This window comes from Dipodomys merriami, unplaced genomic scaffold, assembly GCF_024711535.1.
Source record: "Dipodomys merriami isolate MVZ:Mamm:240054 unplaced genomic scaffold, mDipMer1.0.p SCAF_28, whole genome shotgun sequence".
In the NCBI taxonomy this organism is placed as follows: Eukaryota; Metazoa; Chordata; class Mammalia; order Rodentia; family Heteromyidae; genus Dipodomys; species Dipodomys merriami.
In genome coordinates this window covers 12,319,552-12,337,133 of record NW_027204270.1, presented here as the reverse complement: position 1 = coordinate 12,337,133, position 17,582 = coordinate 12,319,552, and the positions used below count along the sequence as shown (strand labels likewise).

Here is a 17,582-nt window from a genome sequence, read left to right as displayed (position 1 = left end):
CTGCCCAGGCTGGCTTTGAACCTCAATCCTCAGATCTCAGCCTCCTGAGTAGCTAGGATTACAGGTGTGAATCACCGGTGCCCAGCTAGGAGTCAGCTCTTAAAGGACAGATGCTGCCCTTGTTTCAGGCCCCCCCTTCCCCCAGGGCCTTACCATCTTGTCCTAGGAGCTAGACCCTTGTGAGTCCCTTTCCCCAGCTTCTAGGATATGGGAGCCACCAAGCCCTTTGAAATACTCAGTGAAAACCTCCTGCAGTACAAACGGGGAAACAGACGCAGAAAGATAGGGACTGCACCCGAGCTAGACCTCAGACCTAAACCTCCTACCTCCAGAGACTTGGACTCACAGAATCATTCTGTCACCATCCTACCTTGGAACCAAGCAAAACCAAGCATTCCCCCTTGCCTGAGTCTTCACTCACCCATCGCTCTGGGGGCTGGGTCTGGGCTGGCTTCTCTGGTGGTGGCCTTCTACTACAAAGCAGGGACAAGTGTCCTGGCCCCTTCCTAAGCCCCGGTGCCCCATGAGGTGGCAGAGCAGATAATTTGGCACCCAGTGGCTCAAGGGTAGGGGCCTCCTTGGTGGCTGGCATCATATTGCCAAAGAGAAGGCTGCCTCCCAGACGGGAGGAAGGACGGTTGTTGGCTTGAAGTTCCAGCCCTGGCTCTGCTTGGGGGCCCTTGGTGCCGGCTACATGCTTTTTCATCATGTCCAGAGGTGAGCAAGAGATCTGGGCAGGTTTGGCAGGACGGGGGTCCCTGGAAGCGCTGGGATCTGCTTTCTCCTGCCTACGCTGGAGTTTCTCATCATCACTCAGGTAGGGGTTTTCTGGTTCCTCTTCCTCCTCCTCCTCCTCCTCTTCCAGCAAGGGCACCTCCTGGGGACCCGGTCCCAGTACCCACGGCCCAGGCTGGTCCTCTTCAATGGCAGGCAATGTAGCGTACATGGCCAGGTAGGAGGAGCGGGGGGGTCGGGGAAGCCGGTGCGTGCGGAGGATCTCAGGGGGCTCCATGCTCCTCAGGGTATCCAGAAAAATCTCCAGGTCAGCAGCCAGGGCCACCTCATCCTCCTCCCTTGATGGCTCTGGGAGCACCTGATCTTCACTTGGGCTGGGGACAAGCTGCGACTCCAGGCTGACCTCTGCTCCCATTGGTGCTGGGACAGGCAGGCCATCTGGGCTAGGGGACACCTCCTCCATGGAGGAAGATGGGGTGAATGGAACGGCATGGCTCTGGACCCCCTCTTCTGGGGCGGAAGAAGAGGAAAGGCTCCCTTCAGAACCCTGGACAGCTTCATTCTGTTTGGGGGACAGGGGAACAGGGACAGCTGGGCTTTGCCCAGTCTCTTCCTGGGGAAGGGAAGGGACAGGGCTGTCTTCAGGGACCTGGATGACCTCAGCTGGCTTGGAGCACGGGGCAGCAGGAGCATCAGGGCCCTGCAACACCTCTTGCTGGGTAAGGAGAGGTGCAGCAGGAACAGGGCCCTGAAGTGCCTCTTTCTGAGGAAGGCCAGCAACAGGCCCATGTTCCGAGTCCTGAACAGATTTGCTCATGGAGGAGCTGGGAACAGAAAGGGCTCCTGGGCTAGGCACAGTGTTTTTCTTTAGAGAAGATGGCGCAGGAGCTTGTACAGACTCTGTAAGTACCTGGCTCACCCTGGGCAGGGTGGGGGCAGCAGGGGCATTGCCCGATCTGTCTCTTTTTACCTCAGGCAGGGCATGGGGGGTGGGCTGGGTCCTGGGATGGGTGGGTAGCACACGCTGCTCTGGGGGATGGGCCGGGTCCAAGGAGGGCACATGAGTCTTGGGTCTGGGTGGAGAGGGTGCTGATGTTTGGGTCTGGAGAGAAGGCAGGGTGGGGTTGAAGGCTCCCTGTCTCCTTGGGGGCTCATTGACCCTGGCATCCAGGTCATTGTCATGGTCTGGGCCCGCTGAAGGGATGTCCTGGTTTGGAGATGGGTGAGCACCCCCTGGGATACTGGCAGGGGTCAGGGCTGAGCTGTCCTTTGGCTCTGCTGTCCTGGCCTCAGGCAGCTGCCCCAGGCCTGCGCCCACAGTGCCACCCAGGCCGGAGCTCCGTGGCCCTCCGCTGGTGGGCCTGGGGAGGCGGCTGGCAGGGGGGTTGCGCTCAGCAGGCACAAGGCTGCTGAGCAGCTCCAGGGCCTGGCGGCGGCTGGGTGAGCCCTCCGTTCCAGGGCTCACCACCACTGCCCGAACCGTGCGGGTCACATTGCGGCCTCTTGACAGGGCCTCCCCGGGCAGCGTGGGCCCCACGGTCACAGAGCTGCGGTGATCCACATGACCTCCTATGATGGTGGTGGTCCGCACTGTGCGTGTCACTCGCCATTCCTCGTGGTTTTGGGGGCTCCCACTTGTGACTCCTACGCCTGGGTGAGGGCTGGGTTCCCGGGGCCCAGGCAGGGGCACCAACAGCTCCGTCCTGGCCACGGCTCCTGGGCCTAGTGACTCATTCCTGGGAGCCTGGGGGCTGCTATTGCTCCAGTCCCTGGCTTCCTTCAACCTCCCCACTGGCCTTTTTTCCTTGGGGGGCAGTGTGTACTTCTTGGAAAAGATAGGCCCGTGACTCTGGAAGTGCAAGGAGCCAGCCTCGTCCCGAGGGCCCTGGTAATTCACCATCTCTTCCTCTTGAGTAGCAAAGCCATTGATCTCTTCTCGCCGGAAGCTGTGTTCCAACACCTCCTGAGAAGCTTCTGTCTGGGAGCCTGACACCAGGGACACTTTGTGAAAACGATGTCTGGTCTCTTCCTGGGCTGGAGGCCGCTGCCGCCAAGTCAATGTGGCACTGACCACTCGGGCCTCAGCCCGGGCAGGGGGCCCAGCTGTTTCCTCCATATTGGGCCCCGACAACCTGCCCTGTAGGGTCCTTGTCTCACTGTGATCCAACTCCCTGGAGGGGAGAAGAGAGCATCAGAGGGTGAGGTGATAAAGGCTCAGAGTAATAGAAAGATCAAGCGCCCTGCCACAGCCGGGCAGGGGAAGCTCGGGCAAATTGCTTGACCTGCAGGCTTTTATGTCCTGATCTGCAACACGGGCTTGAAACTCTGATTTCAATCAGAGTCCTTGAAAGAGTGGAGCTGAGGTTGGACGCTGGAAGGACAGAAATGGTGAGAGTACTAAGAAAGTTATATTGGTTCACTGGCTTTGGAAGGCTCTGGGCCCCCACCCATGTGTCCTGGGTCCAGTGCTCTAGGAGCCAAAAGCTTGAAAACTAAGTACCTTGTACAGGAGACAAAGAAACAGACAATTATAGCCTGAGAAGGTGGCTCGGTGGTAGAGTGCTTGCCTCGCATGCATGAGGCCCTGAGTTCGACTCCTCAGCCCCACATAAACAGAAAAAGCCAGAAGTGGCACTGTGGCTCAAGTGGTAGAGCGCTAGCCTTGAGATGAAGAGCTGAGGGACAGCACCCAGGCCCAGAGTTCAAGCCCCACAACCAACAGAAAGAAAGAAAAAGAAAGAAAGAAAGAAAGAAAGAAAGAAAGAAAGAAAGAAAGAAAGAAAGAAAGAAAGAAAGAAAGAAAAAAAGAAAGAAAGAAAGAAAGAGACAATTGTTGTTGAAGGCCAGCTATGGTTAAAAAAAAAAAGAGACTCCAACTAAACAAAACAAGTCAGGTGAACTTCCCAAGGTCACCTTAGGGATTTGTGAGCAGATGTGAGGAGGTATGTACACATCTGCACATTCAGGAGGAGCTGGTGACAATGCCAGAGCAGAGGGTACGTTCATGTGCCTCTCTGGGTCTCATTGGAACCCTGGACACAGCACGGTGGGCCTTATGATGCACTTCTGCTTAACTTCCCTCTGAAATCATTACTTCCTATGCATTGAACAGAGGAAGAAATTGAGCTTCAGAGAAGGGGAATGGCTGGTTCAGGGTGATGCAGCCACTAAGTTGCCATGCTGAGGTTTAACCTTGCATCATCTGTGTGTTTGTTGGCAGGTCCTGAGACTTGAACACAGTCACGGGTACTGTCCCTTCACTTTTTACTCAAGGCTGGTGCTCTACCCCTTGAACCACTACTCCACTTCTTGGAGATAAAAGTCTCATGGACTTTCCTGCCTGGGTTAGTTTTGAACTGTGATACTCAGATCTCAGCTTCCTGAGTAGGTAGGATTACATGAATTTCCATCTTCTGAATCCAGACATGGACATCCCATCTCCTACAAGTTAAGTGGGGGTTAAGGCCACATCTTTTTGCTCCCATGATCCTCTTTGGCCCAGCATTTCTTCCCTTCCTTCCTCCAGGGGTGTGGCCCTGTCTTATTTCTTTTCTGACCTCTTGGGTCTCTATAACCTCTTTTACTAAGTGGGGAAAACAAACAGCTCCTACCTAACCAGCCTTCCACACACTCAAGGAACTCTGTTGAAATTCTGTGTTTTAAATGGTCACTATAGAAGCAAGAGGCCAATGCTGAGCTCTTACAACACTTTGCGAAGTGCTTTACCTCATTGTTCTGTTGAACTCTTAGAAGAATCCCATGATTCCTGAGACTTCATAAATATGTTGTTGCTGTTGCTAGCCAGGCACCAGCGACTGATGCCTAGCTATTCAAGAGGCTGAGATCTGAGGATCCCAGTTTAAAGCTAGCCTGGGCAGAAAACTATAGGAAACTTTTTTTTTTTTGCCAGTCCTGGGGCTTGTACTCAGTGACTCGGGGCCTGGGCACTGTCCCTGTGCTTCTTTTGCTCTACCACTTGAGCCACAGCGTCACTTCTGGCTTTTTCTGTTTATGTGGTACGGAGGAATCAAACCCAGGGCTTCATGCATGCTAGGTAAGCACTCTACCACTAAGCTACATTCCCAGCTCTATAGGAAACTTTTATCTCCAATTAACCACCAAAAATGCCAGAAGTTGAGGTGTGACTCCAGTGGTAGGGTACCAGCCTTGATGAAAGAAAGAAAGAAAGAAAGAAAGAAAGAAAGAAAGAAAGAAAGAAAGAAAGAAAGAAAGAAAGGAAGGAAGGAAGGAAGGAAGGAAGGAAGGAAGGAAGGAAGGAAGGAAGGAAGGAAGGAAGGTAGGAAGGAAGGAAGGAAGGTAGGAAGGAAGGTAGGAAGGAAGGAAAGCTAAGAGAAGCTGTGTACCAGTGGCTCATGCCTGTAATCCTAGCTACTCAGGAGGCTGAGATCTTAGGATCACAATTTGAAGCCACCCCAAGCAGAAAAGTCACTTTGAGACTCTTATCTACAATTAACCACTCAAAACTGGAAGTATGGTCTGGGAATGTGGCTTAGTGGTAGAGTGCTTGCTTAGCATGAATGAAGCCCTGGATTCAATTCCTCAGTACCACATACACAGAAAAAGCCAGAAGTGGCGCTGTGGCTCAAGTGATAGAGCTCTAGCCTTGAGCAAAAGAAGCTCAGGGACAGTGCCCAGGCCCTGAGTTCAAACCCCAAAACCATTAAAAAAAAAAAAAAAAAAAAGTTAAGGGAGAGCTCAAGACCCTATATTCAAGTCACACACACACACACACACACACACACACACACACACACACACACACACACACACACACGCACACACACACACACGCACATGCACACACACACACACACACACACACACACACACACACAATCTAGTTGTTGCTAAGCAAACGTTCCTATTCTGCCAATGAGATTTAAAAAGGCTCAGAAAGGAGAGGGAATTTGTTCAGACACAGTAACCATGTTAGAGCACTAGCCTTCACCAAAAGAGCTCAGGGACAGCGCCCAGTCCTGAGTTCAAGCCCCACCACTGACAAAAAAAAAAAAAAAAAAAAAAGACTTAAACCCCAAGTGCTTAACCAGCATTCTAAACTACCTGATATATTCATCTAGTAGACTGTGTGTCTCCTCTGGGAGTTACTCTTAAAGGAGACTCCTGCACAGAGGTGCCCCCCACCCTCACCTTTTGATCTCCAGGCAATCCTAACCACGGCAAGCCTGTTTTCAGACCCTTGGATTCCAGAAGGGGTCCTCTTCGTCCCTTGCCAGTGTAGGGGCTGGCCTGCTTCAGGCCTCACCTCCTTTCTATGAAGCCGCCCTCAGAGGCCATACCTAGAGCAGAAAAGAACCCATTGCTCCAACTCACCTCTCGTCTCTCCTCCTTCCTGCCCCCCCCCCCCAGAAAAGCCGGTGGAACCCAGAACTTTGGCCCTGTCCTGTGGCCTCAGCAGTGACTCAGGTTTTATGAGGGGCAGAGATGAAAGGGACTGAGGCCCAGAGAAGCCTGGCTGGACTCCACAACCACTGGGGACTATGAAGACACCTGGGTTAGGGCCTCACATGGACGGCCTGTATATGGAAAAGGAGAGACTCAGAGCGCTACTGCTCCCCCAGGACAGGGCATGCTGGGAATGGATATACTCAGACACCCGTAGATTGGCTCTCACCCCTCACTGTGACCCTGACCCCATCTGTCCTCCCTAAGGAGTCACCTTCTTCCATGTCATCCTCAGAGGGTCTCCCTTACCTGGAGCTTTGCTCCTCCCTGTCCTCCCCACTGAGGCCCCTCTCCAGTCCTGAGTAATCACAGCAATAGCTACCTGTATTCATGGGGATTTCCTGTTCCTGACAGTGTTGATGGTAACCAGCAATGCCTGGACTCTAACCTGCTCATTCACCCATTCATCCAGCGCTCACTGTGCCAAGCAATGTGCTGGGCCCTGGTGAGACTCACCCCAAGCCAGCCGTCTCCCATCGAAGGCATCCTAGGAGTTGAAGGATAAAGAAGCAGCCAGGCAAAGCAGCCTCAAAGGAAGCTGTGGGTGATCAGTTCCGAAGAAACAGCTCAACTCCTGGCAATCAATTCCATGCCCTGCTCAGCCCAGCCCAGCCCAGCCCAGCTGGGGACAACACCCCTGACGGTCACTCATTCCACAGGCGTGTGCTCACCGCTTCTGCTTGCATACTTCTAGGGACAAGGAGGTCACCACTTGTCAGTTCACCCATCCCGTCCCTGGACAGTTGTGACTACTAGAATGTGTTGCCAGCTAGGCTGAACCCTGCCTGCCTACAGCTCCCTGCTTTTGCCCTTGCTTTGGAGACACACCCCAGTAACCCAGCTGCCAATCCCTACCACGTAGAAGCCTTCCTTCTCTTGGGCCCCAGACCAGAAGTGGATTTGCAGGCATGGTGACCTATGACCTCTAAATAAGGTGTGTGAGGCTGAGAATGGAAGGGCAGGGCTGGGGGGGGGGGCGGGGAAAGGGGGAGGAAGTGTGGGAAAAGTCTTGTCTAACTCAACAAGTCCTGCATTCTCCCCGTTTACCTGTGAGTCACCCCCAAACTAGGCCAAACCAGTCCACAAGCTTACATGCTAGCAAGTCCGTGCTGCGTTACACAGGCTCACTCAAGTCCCAGACCCACAGTCACCCAGCACAAAAACACACAGACAAACCCAGCCAGAAGCACACACAGACACCGAGACAAACATACAGAGATACAACAGACAGACAGAAACACACACAGCCAAAGGCACACGTGTGCACACTCTCCCAGTGCAGCTGTGAGCTCTCATTCCTATGACAACGCGAGCACAGGGGAGGCACACAGGCCTCACACATCCCTCCGTGTAGCTCCAGCTGGGCTCCACGCCTTCTTGTCAACTCTGGCCTAGAGACCCCAACCATAGGCAGTCAGGAAAAAGTAGGCAGGAAAGCTGGGTGCCAGTGGCACATACCTATAATCCTAGGTACCTAAGAGGCTGAGATCTGAGGATCATGGTTCAAAGCCACTTGAGGCAGATACATTGAAGAAACTCTTATCTCTAACTATTCAGCAAAAAGTCAGAAGTAGAGCTGTGGCTCAACTGGTAGGGTACCAGCCTTGAGTCAAAAACAAAAACAAAAACAAAAGACAGGGCTGGGAATGTGACTTAGTGGTAGAGTTTTTGCCTAGCATGCGCGTAGCCCTGAATTTGATTCCTCAGTAGCACATAAACAGAAAAAGCTAGAAGTGGCTCTATGGCTCAAGTGGTAGAATGCTAGCCTTGAACAAAAGCTCAGGGAGCTGGGCACTGGTGGCTCACGCCTGTAATCCTAGCTACTCAGGAGGCTGAGATCTGAGGATTGCTGTTCAAAGCCAGCCTGAGCAGGAAAGTCTAATAAACCACCAGAAAACCTGAAGTGGCACTGTGGCTCAAGAGGTAGAGTGCTCACCTTGAGCTGAAGAGCTGAGGGACAGCTCCCAGGCCCAGAGTTCAAATCCCATGACCCACAAAAAAAGGGGACAGTGCCCAGACCCTGAGGTCAAGCCCCAGTAGCCCCTCCCCCTACACATACGAATAGCCAAGGAGTGGCACTGGGTGCCCTATATCATTCTAGCTCAGACTACTGCTCTTTCCCTGCACCCTCTCCAAGGCTAGGCCCTCCTGCTCTGTACCTCCCCTGTCTCATGCAGGTCTAGGGACAGTCCAGGCCCTATATCTCCCCCTTCCTTGGCACAGGACTAGGCACACTGACTTTTGCCCAGAGTGCCAGGGCATCCCTGCCCTTGTCTCAGTTAACAGTGCTGCCAACCCCATGCCACAGTGTTCCAAACCCTACGGGCCCCACGCAGCAACCATTCACAGTGCCCCACTCTCTGCACAGGGCCAAAGAGGAGTTCTTGTGAAAAGGACAAAAAGAGGGTTAGAGAACAGGTTCTGGAGTTGTAGAAATCTGGGTTCAAATTCTAACTCTTTCATGGTTGACTCTTGGGTAAGTGACAGGACTTTAGTTTTCCCTCTATAATCAGATGATGGGACTATTTGGAGGATTCAATCACATTATGTATAGTAAACAAAGCACAGAGAACAGCCACCATCAACACCATTAGAAACTCCTCAGAGCCCCACCTGAGGCCCGGTGGATTTTGGGTGCTCCCATGTGAACCCTCTTCACTGAGTTTTGAGGGATCCATATCTCCCCATGAGCCCTCTAGGCAGATGTAGACGAGTCATTTCAACATAGGCTTAAACTCGACACCAGTGGCTCACACCTGTAATCCTAGCTACGCAGGAGGCTGAGAGCTGAGGACTATGGTTCGAAGCCAGTCAGGGCCAGGAAAGTCTGTAAGACTCTTATCTCCAATTAATTACCAAAAAGCTGGAAGTGGAGCTGTGGATCAAGTGTAAGAGCGCTAGCCTTGAGCAAAAAAGCTCAGGGACAGCACCTAGCCCTGAGTTGAAGTCCCAGGACTGACCAAAACAAACAAACAAACAAACAAAAACAACCAGGCTTGGGAATCTTAGCACCTCTTCCTGTAGCCACTAGCACAGAGCCAGGTAAGGTAATTACTGCTGCCACCGAGGTGTAATTAATAAGCATCCCTGCTATTTTGGCAGCTCAACTCTCTGGAGTTCAAAGCATGTTCTTTTAACTACCTCCTTCTTCCTCATCTCCAGCTACCAAATCCACTCAACAACTCAGGGCTCAGAGAAGTTAAGCAACTTGCCCCAGGACACCCAGCACCTTGGCTAGGTGCCTGTTCCCAGGCTGAAACAGATCTGGGGAGTGGTGGGTTGAGGCTGAAGAAAAGGTGACCTCCCTGTCCCCCATCTGTCCATCCCGGGATGAGATTTTTCCCTTCTAGGGCGGGCAGGGGAGCAGGGTACCAGCAGGTTCTAGGAGATGGTTTGCAGATAGAGAAAGGAAAAGGAAGCGAAGCAGGAGGAGTAGCAGAGCCAGCTTACACTCAAGGGGCCAAATGAATGGCTGGACAGACCCGAGAGGGGGTGACCACACCAGGATCCCCTCCCACCATCACAGCCCCTGGGCTAACCACTACTCACCCACTGCGGGTGGCCTTAGCTCTCCAGCCTGCCTGGAGCTCCTGCCGCTGGGCCTCACTCCCCTGAAACCGTGGGGCTCTCAGCCGGGGATCCCGGGCTGGGTTGGCTGGGCAGCCGGGGATGGGGCGGGGCCCTTGGGGAGGCTCTTGCCAGCCCCTGGATTCCTCAGGGCTGCAGAGGTGGGGAGCTGGTCGGGCCGGTTCTCGGCCCTCCTCCCCCGGCGGCTGCTCACACCCCTGCAGGGTGACAGTGAGGTGGTAGCGGACCCTCCTGGCAGAGGAACACGTGTGTAGGGTCTGGGCTGGCTCTGAGGGCGCTGGCCCTGGGGTGTCAGGCTCGCCCTTTGCTCCTTCGGCCCTGGGGAAGGCTGGCGGGCCGGGTGGCAGGGGCGCATCTTTCAGGTGGCCTGGTAGCTCGGGACTCTGAGGTGCTGTAGGGAAGGTCCTCTGACAGCTGGGACTCGGGGGTCCCTGTTCCAAACGCTGAGGAGCAAGTTCTGGGCAGGAGAGGTGAGCAGGCTGGTCTGGGGCCACGGGCGGAGTCAGGCTGCGGGGCCCCAGGGAGGCATGGTAGGCCAGGTCCCAGGCACTGCCCACCGCTGGCCTCTGTAGGCGCCCCAAGGGCTGAGTGGGTCTTGGTGAGCTGTGTCCTCGATTCTGAATCCCGAGCCGAAGATCCCATTCTGACTGGCTCTGGGTTTGGACCTGGTAAGAGCAGAGGCAGAAACATGGTGCTGATGTAGCTCCCTCAAGCCCTCTAGAAAACTCTGGATGCCCATGGCATGGAGAACTGAGAACTCTGGCCCTTCGGCATTCCCCACCCCCTCCCCTCCTGCACGTGAGGAACGTGAGGCCCAGAGACCCCAGGGGGATGACCACCCGGCAGGACAGTGAGAGCCCCCACCTCCCAGGCACCCTCCGGCCTCCAGGGCCTGGCAGTGTCTTTCCAGCCTGCCATCTCAGCCTTCCTGGAAGGCCCATTGCTGCTTTCATAGCGCCCTTTAGCATCATTTGCTCTGAGAATCAGGGGCTACAGGGACCTGCCTGATTCAAGTGTCTGTGCTCTGCCTCTCCAAGCCACCAGAGGGCCTGCATCCTGTCTTGCATCTTCCCTGCCTAAAATTCTCAAGACACAGCTGGAAGGAGGCAGCCGAGCACAGACGTAAAATCTGGAGACATGCATGACAGACGCAGGGACTAGGGGGCACCTGAAATTAGGACATCTGAAATACACCTGCTCTCTTCCCTGGGGTCCAGCCTAGCTGTGGGCATGAGGGAGTGGCTCAAGATGCCACACCCAAATAACATTGGTTCCCCGAACTACTTTTCAGGGATGGGCTTGTGTCCTTGGCATGAGTAGCCAAATGTGGGGACAAAATTCCCTTTGGCCAGGAAGGGCCTTGAATCCCATCCCAATTACTGTGTGTGTGTGTGTGTGTGTGTGTGTGTGTGTGTGTGTGTGTGCGCACATGATGGTACTGGGACCTGAATTCAGGGCCTTTTCCATTCAAGCCTAGCACTCTACCACTTGAACCATACCTCCACCTCCATCTCTGGCTTTTTTTCCCTGGTTAATTGGACATAAAAAATGTGGGCTGGGAAGGTGGCTCAGTGGTAGAGTGCTTGCCTTGCATGCATGAGGCCCTGGGTTCAATTCCGCATAAGCAGAAAAAGCCAGAAGTGGCGCTGTGGCTCAAGTGGCAGAGCGCTAGCCTTGAGCTGAAGAATTCAGGGGCAGCACCCAGGCCCAGAGTTCAGGCCCCATGACCAGCAAAGAAAAAAAAAGGGGGGGGGGGCTGGGAAGGTGGCTCAGTGGACAAAAAAATGTATCATGGATTTGTCTGCTGAGCTGCCTTCAAACCAGGATTTTCAGATCTCAGCCTCATGAATAGTGAGGATTACAAGTATGAACCCCTGGCGCCCAGCTCCCAATTACTTTCATTGACTCATCTATGAAACATTCAGTCGCTCATTCTCCAGGGGTCAGACATCTGGTGAGACAGAGAAGCTGAATGGTCCACATGGGGGGGACCAAGATGGAGACAAGCCGAGCCCCAATTCCAGTTCTGCTAGCAGCAGTAGCAGTAATAGCAATGTCACATGGATCTCAGCCTTCCTGTGAGTGTTCTCTGGAGTACTGTGCAAACTTCAAGAGATATTCCATGCCAACAATGAGTGATCAATTGTGGTTTTCGGGACCAAAGGGAGCCACCTTGAGCCTGCTTGAGCCCCTTCTAGAGGATGTCACCATTTGATTCATGGCAGAGAGGGGAAATCTGTGACCAGTTTAAGACACAGGCCCAGCATCCACTTCTGAGGGGCCATGTCAGGAAGGGTGGAAAGACAGAGCTCAAGGAGGTGGTGAAAAGGGGAAGCCAGGAGCAAGGAAAACTAGCATTAATTACAAAGTACACATTTGCTGACTACCCAGGCCTCATGCTGGATGTTTTGCAGCCATTACTTCATTTCTCCCCACGGTCTCCAGAGGCATTCTTGTGCCCCTTCTGCAGATGGGAATATTAAGATCACCAAGGGAATCTGTGACAGAGGGAAGATCAGTCCATCATCTGACTTGAAAGTCAGGATTCCAAAGTCCTACCCAGCCCTCCGGAGCTTTTGCCCTCACTCCCTCTAGGTTCCATCATACCTGGAGGTTGACATTGCTGGTGTTGTCATGGCTCTGGGCAAGGTCAGGGCAGCTCTGGCCGCCCCAGGGCCTGAGAAAGAAGCAAAGAGAAAGAATGAGCAGCTTCCAGTCCCCAAGGCCATCATCCTAGACGCTAGCCCTCTCCCCACCACTTCCAGTAATAGTTGCAATAGTTGTAATAGTTGGGGAAGTGTCAGCCTCTACTGCTCTTTCCCTGGGCTGGTTGCCTCCTTCCTAGAGGCAGAGAAAGAGACAGGTGAGCTAGAATCAAATTTAGAAGGGATAGACCTTGATCAAGATGCACTGTGCTGGGGGGAGGGAAGGGACAGTGGGATGACAAGCGAAGGGGTAACAATGATCTACAAGTAATGTCTCATTGCCTTACTCATGTAACTGTAACCCCCTCTGTACAACACCTTAACAATAAAATAAAAAATTTTTAAATGCACTGTCCTCATAAATTGACATGATGAATCAAAACTCCTTTGTACAACTATTTAAAATAATAACAAAAATGTAAATAAACAACATTTTTTAAAATAATGGGGCCTGGGCCTGTGTCAGGGTCAAAGTGCAGGGACACAGGTTTGAATGACTTTATAGCACCATGTCTGTTGAAAGCCCCCTGGATGTCAGACTTAGCACCATACTCTCTCCTCTCCACCCCACCCCCATCATGGGGCTTGAACTTTGGGCCTAGGCGCTGTCCCTCATCTGTTCAGCTCAAGGCTGTACTCTACCACTTGAGCCACAGCGCCACTTCTGGCCTTTTCTGTTTATGTGGTATTGAGGAATCAAACCCAGGGCCCCACGTATGTGAGGCAAGCACTCTACCACTGAGCCATCTTCACAGCCCAGCACCATACTTTGTACCTACCTATATTTGTGTGTGTGTGTGTGTGTGTGTGTGTGTGTTTGTCAATGTGCCAGTACTGGGACTTGAACTCATGGTCTGGGCGCTATTCCTTAGCTTTTTCACTCAATGTTGGCATTCTACCACTTGAGCCACAGCTCTATTTCTGTCTTCTTGGTGATTAATTGGAGATAAGAATCTCATGGACTAGGGCTGGGAAGGTGGCTCAGTGGTAGAGCGCTTGCCTTGCATGCTCGAGGCCCTGGGTTCGATTCCTCAGCACCACATAAGAAAAAAGCCGGAAGTGGCACTGTGGCTCAAGTGGTAGAGTGCTAGCCTTGAGCTGAAGAGCTGAGGGACAGCGCCCAGGCCCAGAGTTCAGGCCCCATGACCGGACCCAAAAAAAAAAAAGAATCTCATGGACTGGGGCTGGGAAGGTGGCTCAGTGGTAGAGTGCTTGCCTTGCATGCCTGAGGCCCTGGGTTCGATTCCTCAGCACCATATAAACAAAAAGAAAAAAAGCCGGAAGTGGCACTGTGGCTCAAGTGGTAGAGTGCTAGCCTTGAGCTTAAGAGCTGAGGGACAGCGCCCAGGCCCAGAGTTCAGGCCTCACGACCGGACCCAAAACAAAAAGAAGCTCATGGACTGAGTTGGGTACCATTGGCTCATGACTGTAATCTTAGCAGCTCAGGAGGCTGAGATCTGAGTATCTTGGTTCAAAGCCAGCTGGGGCAAGAACATCCACTAGACTCTTATCTGCAATTAACCCCAGAAAACCAGAAGTAGCGCTGTGGCTCAAGTGGTAGAACACTTGCCTTGAGCTGAAGAGCTCAAGAACAGTGCCAGGCCCAGAGTTCAAGCCCCACAACTGACAAAAAAAAAAAAAAAAAGAATCTCATGGACTTTTCTACCTGGGCTGGCTTTTTTTTTTTTTTTTTTGGTCGGTCGTGGGACTTGAACTCTGGGCCTGGGTGCTGTCCCTCAGCTCTTCAGCTCAAGGCGAGCACTCTACCTCTTGAGCTACAGCGCCACTTCCGGTTCTCTGGTGGTTTATTGGAGATAGGAGTCTCACAGTCTCTCCTGCCCGGGCTGGCTTTGAACCACGATCCTCTTATCTCAGCCTCCTGAGTAGTTAGGATTACAGGCGTGAGCCACCAGCGCCCGGCTACCTGGGCTGGCTTTGAACCACAATCCTCAGATCTCAGCTTCCTAAATAGAGAGGGTTATAGGTGTGAGTCACTAGTTCCTGGCATTTACCTGGATTTTAAGATTCATAACAATCATAGCAGATGGATATAGTGTCCCCAATTTTCCAGATAAGAAAACTGAGGCCCAGAAAAGCAAAGTGACTTGCTCAGAGTCACATAGCTAGTGTTCGGACTGACTGTCACATTCCAATGATTGTTTGGACACCACTGCACTAGTAGGGACAACACAAAGGCAGTGCCTTGCCTCAGGTCCCCTCCCTGGGCACAGCAGGAATCAGAGGCTGGTGCCTCGGTTAGGGGTCCCATTCCCACAGCTGGTAAGTGTCATCACGCAGGCCCTGTAGCCTCTCCCCTTCCCTGCTTACTCCTGCCTCACCTGTACCCCAAGCCCGGGGCTCTCTGAGTTGAGAGAGGGAGAAGGGCCGCTGGGCCTATAGGGCAGGTTGCTGCCAGACAGGGTAAAGGCAGAGGGTGTGTCTATCAGATGATGGTGGGCAGGGCCCTGGCAGGGAGTGGGCACCCTAGGGCATGGAGTGGCTAGGCCCTCCCCTGTTTAGGGTGAGAGAGTAGTATAAAGCCCTCCCCTCATTCCCCTACCACACCCTCATCTCTCCTGGGGGCAGCAGGACATGATAAGATCAGAACAAATTGCCTGGTAACAGTGGAGACATACAAACACCCCACACTTGACAGTACACCCACATTCATTGCCTGTATAGGGTCTGGGAGCTACTGGGGCCCTCTCAGATTCTTACTAGCCCACTCCTGGCCATTGGGCTCAGCCATCCACAGAGAAGTTTCTTTCCTTCCAATCAGATATCAGCTACCCCGGATAAACTCAGAGGGGTGAAGGAACTTGCTGAAGGTCACCCAGAGAGGAGAACCTGGGGTTAGAAGCCTGAGCCCTCCAGCTTGAAGTCTGGCCATTTTCCAAACAACAGTTTCAGGATGTGAGCTCTGGAGTAAAACTGTGGAAATGTGTACCCCAGCTCCACCACCTCCAACTGTGTGACTCCAGGCAGGTGACTTCACCTCTCGGAACCTCCATTTCCGGATGTGAATCACTGGAAATACATGCTTCATTGGGCTGCCATGAAGATTACATGAAATAATCCAGGTAACCACGAAGCATGTGGCAAATAAAGCTTTATTGTTATTGCAGTCTACAGCTTTTCTGTAGGTGCAGATGACAGGGAGGCATCTCAGCACGGCTTCTAAGGGCAAAGACAGCACAATCCAAGATAAGTCCGGAACCTGTCAGTCATGACAAACGGATGTGAAGACCAAAGGGACATTGACCTGTGATGTCAGAATCAAAGTCCACAGCCACAGGAGGAACTACCCCATCTGCCTTTAAACTGTCTCTGAGGAGGACACTGTCCACAGGCTGCTTGCCTGATTTAGGAAAAAAATTTTTTTAATTTAAGGTCTTAAAAGAGCACAGGGAGTTTCCACAGTTCACAGATCTCACACTGAACCACATATTTTTGCTCAGAGGTACCCATACACGCTTATTTAAACACATTATATTCTAACACACACACACACACACACACACACACACACACACCCCTACACTCCGGGCAGCCCACCGGCCTTTCTCATTCCCCCCTCACCTATCCCGGGATCTGGCCACCTCTGAGGTCTCCATTCCCCTGCGCTCCTTCCGGACCCCAAGTCCAGCCAGGAGGCGGGCCAGGCGGGCCCCCAGGCCCCTGCGCCGCTTAGTCATGGCGAGACCCAGGCCTGGGGCTCGGACTGAGGGACACTTGCTGGCGACGGGCCACCCGGATCCGCTGCCCAGGTGGAGAAGCACCTCCTCCGGCCCGCCCTCCCCTGTGCAAACAGCCGCCCGCCCGCGGCTGTGGGCGGGGTCAAGGCCCCGCGGCACGCGGTGTCTTCCCTGGGGTCCGCCCCCACCCCGGCCAGCTGGCCCAGGACTCTCGGTCAGAGTCAGGCGCCCAGCTCCACGCTCGATCCCCTTGCTCTCTGTCTGGTCCGCACAGCTTCTTCAAGCCTCTGAAACGAGCCAGAGGCTGACGGGTGAGCGCAACCTCGAAGCTGCTCAGAGTTTGGATTTGGGGGTGTGGCTGGGAGGCGGGGCTGAGCGGAGGGAGCCCGAGCGCAAGGGGCGGGGCCTTCGCTACGGGGGCGGGACTTGTTGGTGGGCGTGGTCTCGACGGCTGGGCGGGGCCGACCTGTTAGGTTCATAGGCCGAGCGCGGTAACGCGGTGACCCGGGTGGGCTCGGAAGCCGGCCCTCGTTGCAGGTGGGACCCAAGCCCACCTGTCATTGCCCGACCGTGCTGGGCTCAGTGCGAGGGTTCTGTGTCCTGGAGCCACTTTAAACAGAGCGGGAATGTCGTTCCGCGCTGAGATGGAGGGACCGCTCCGAAACCCGCAGAGACGCGGCGGGCGCCCCCTGCCGGAAGGCGGCCGCACGCACCCAGCCCAGCCGCTCTGCTGAAAATCATCCTGGCCTCGTGCCTCCCAGGCAGAGCCCTTCCCACTGAGGCTGGGAGCACCGCATGCCTGGAGCATTTGAGGGCGTCTCCTGCGATGCAGGGACGCAGCCATCAGAGGTGGAGCTGTTGCTCCAGCCTTTACCAGAAGGAGCTGAGGGACAAGGCCCGAGAGCAAACCGCAGTACCAGAGCAGTACCAGTAGGAAGGAAAGGGGAGGGGAGGGGTAGGAGAAGGGGAAGGGACTCAGTGGTAGAGTGCTTACTTTGCATGCATGAGGCCCTGGGTTCGATTCCTCAGCACCACATAAGCAGAAAAAGCCGGAAGTGAAGTGGCGCTGTGGCTCAAGTGGTTGAGCACTAGCCTTGAGCTGAAGAGCTAAGGGAAGAGTGCCCAGGCCCCGAGTTCAGGCCCCACCACAGACAAAAAGAAAAGAAAGAGAAAGGGCTGGGAATGTGGCTTAGTGGTAGAGTGCTTGCCTAGTATTCATGAAGCCCCGGGTTCAATTCCTCAGTACCACATAAAGAGAAAAAACCAGAAGTTGTGTTGTGGCTCAAGTGGTAGAGTGCTAGCCTGGAGCAAAAAGAAGCTCAGGGACAGTGCCTAGGCCTTGAGTTCAATCCCCAGGACTGGAAAAAAAAAAAAA

The 17,582-nt window shown here is 53.7% G+C and overlaps 1 protein-coding gene across 3 annotated transcripts in view; it reads right to left on the bottom strand.

The window, feature by feature from the left end:
- Crybg2 (crystallin beta-gamma domain containing 2) overlaps positions 1 to 9,833 on the bottom strand; it is a 29,127-nt gene extending 19,294 nt beyond the window's left edge. Inside the window, exons 1-2 of one of the 3 annotated variants that reach the window (XM_070037562.1) lie at positions 9,769 to 9,833; positions 422 to 2,906 (exon numbers count right to left, since the gene is read on the bottom strand). In XM_070037562.1, the coding sequence (XP_069893663.1) occupies positions 422 to 2,851 (2,430 nt within the window). In that variant the 5' untranslated portion in view covers positions 2,852 to 2,906; positions 9,769 to 9,833. Of the gene's footprint in view, positions 1 to 421; positions 2,907 to 5,904; positions 6,045 to 6,675; positions 6,833 to 9,768 lie in introns of those variants that run through there. The other 2 variants (XM_070037564.1, XM_070037563.1) reach the window with 2 other exon arrangements.
- Between the last annotated feature and the right edge of the window lie 7,749 nt (positions 9,834 to 17,582).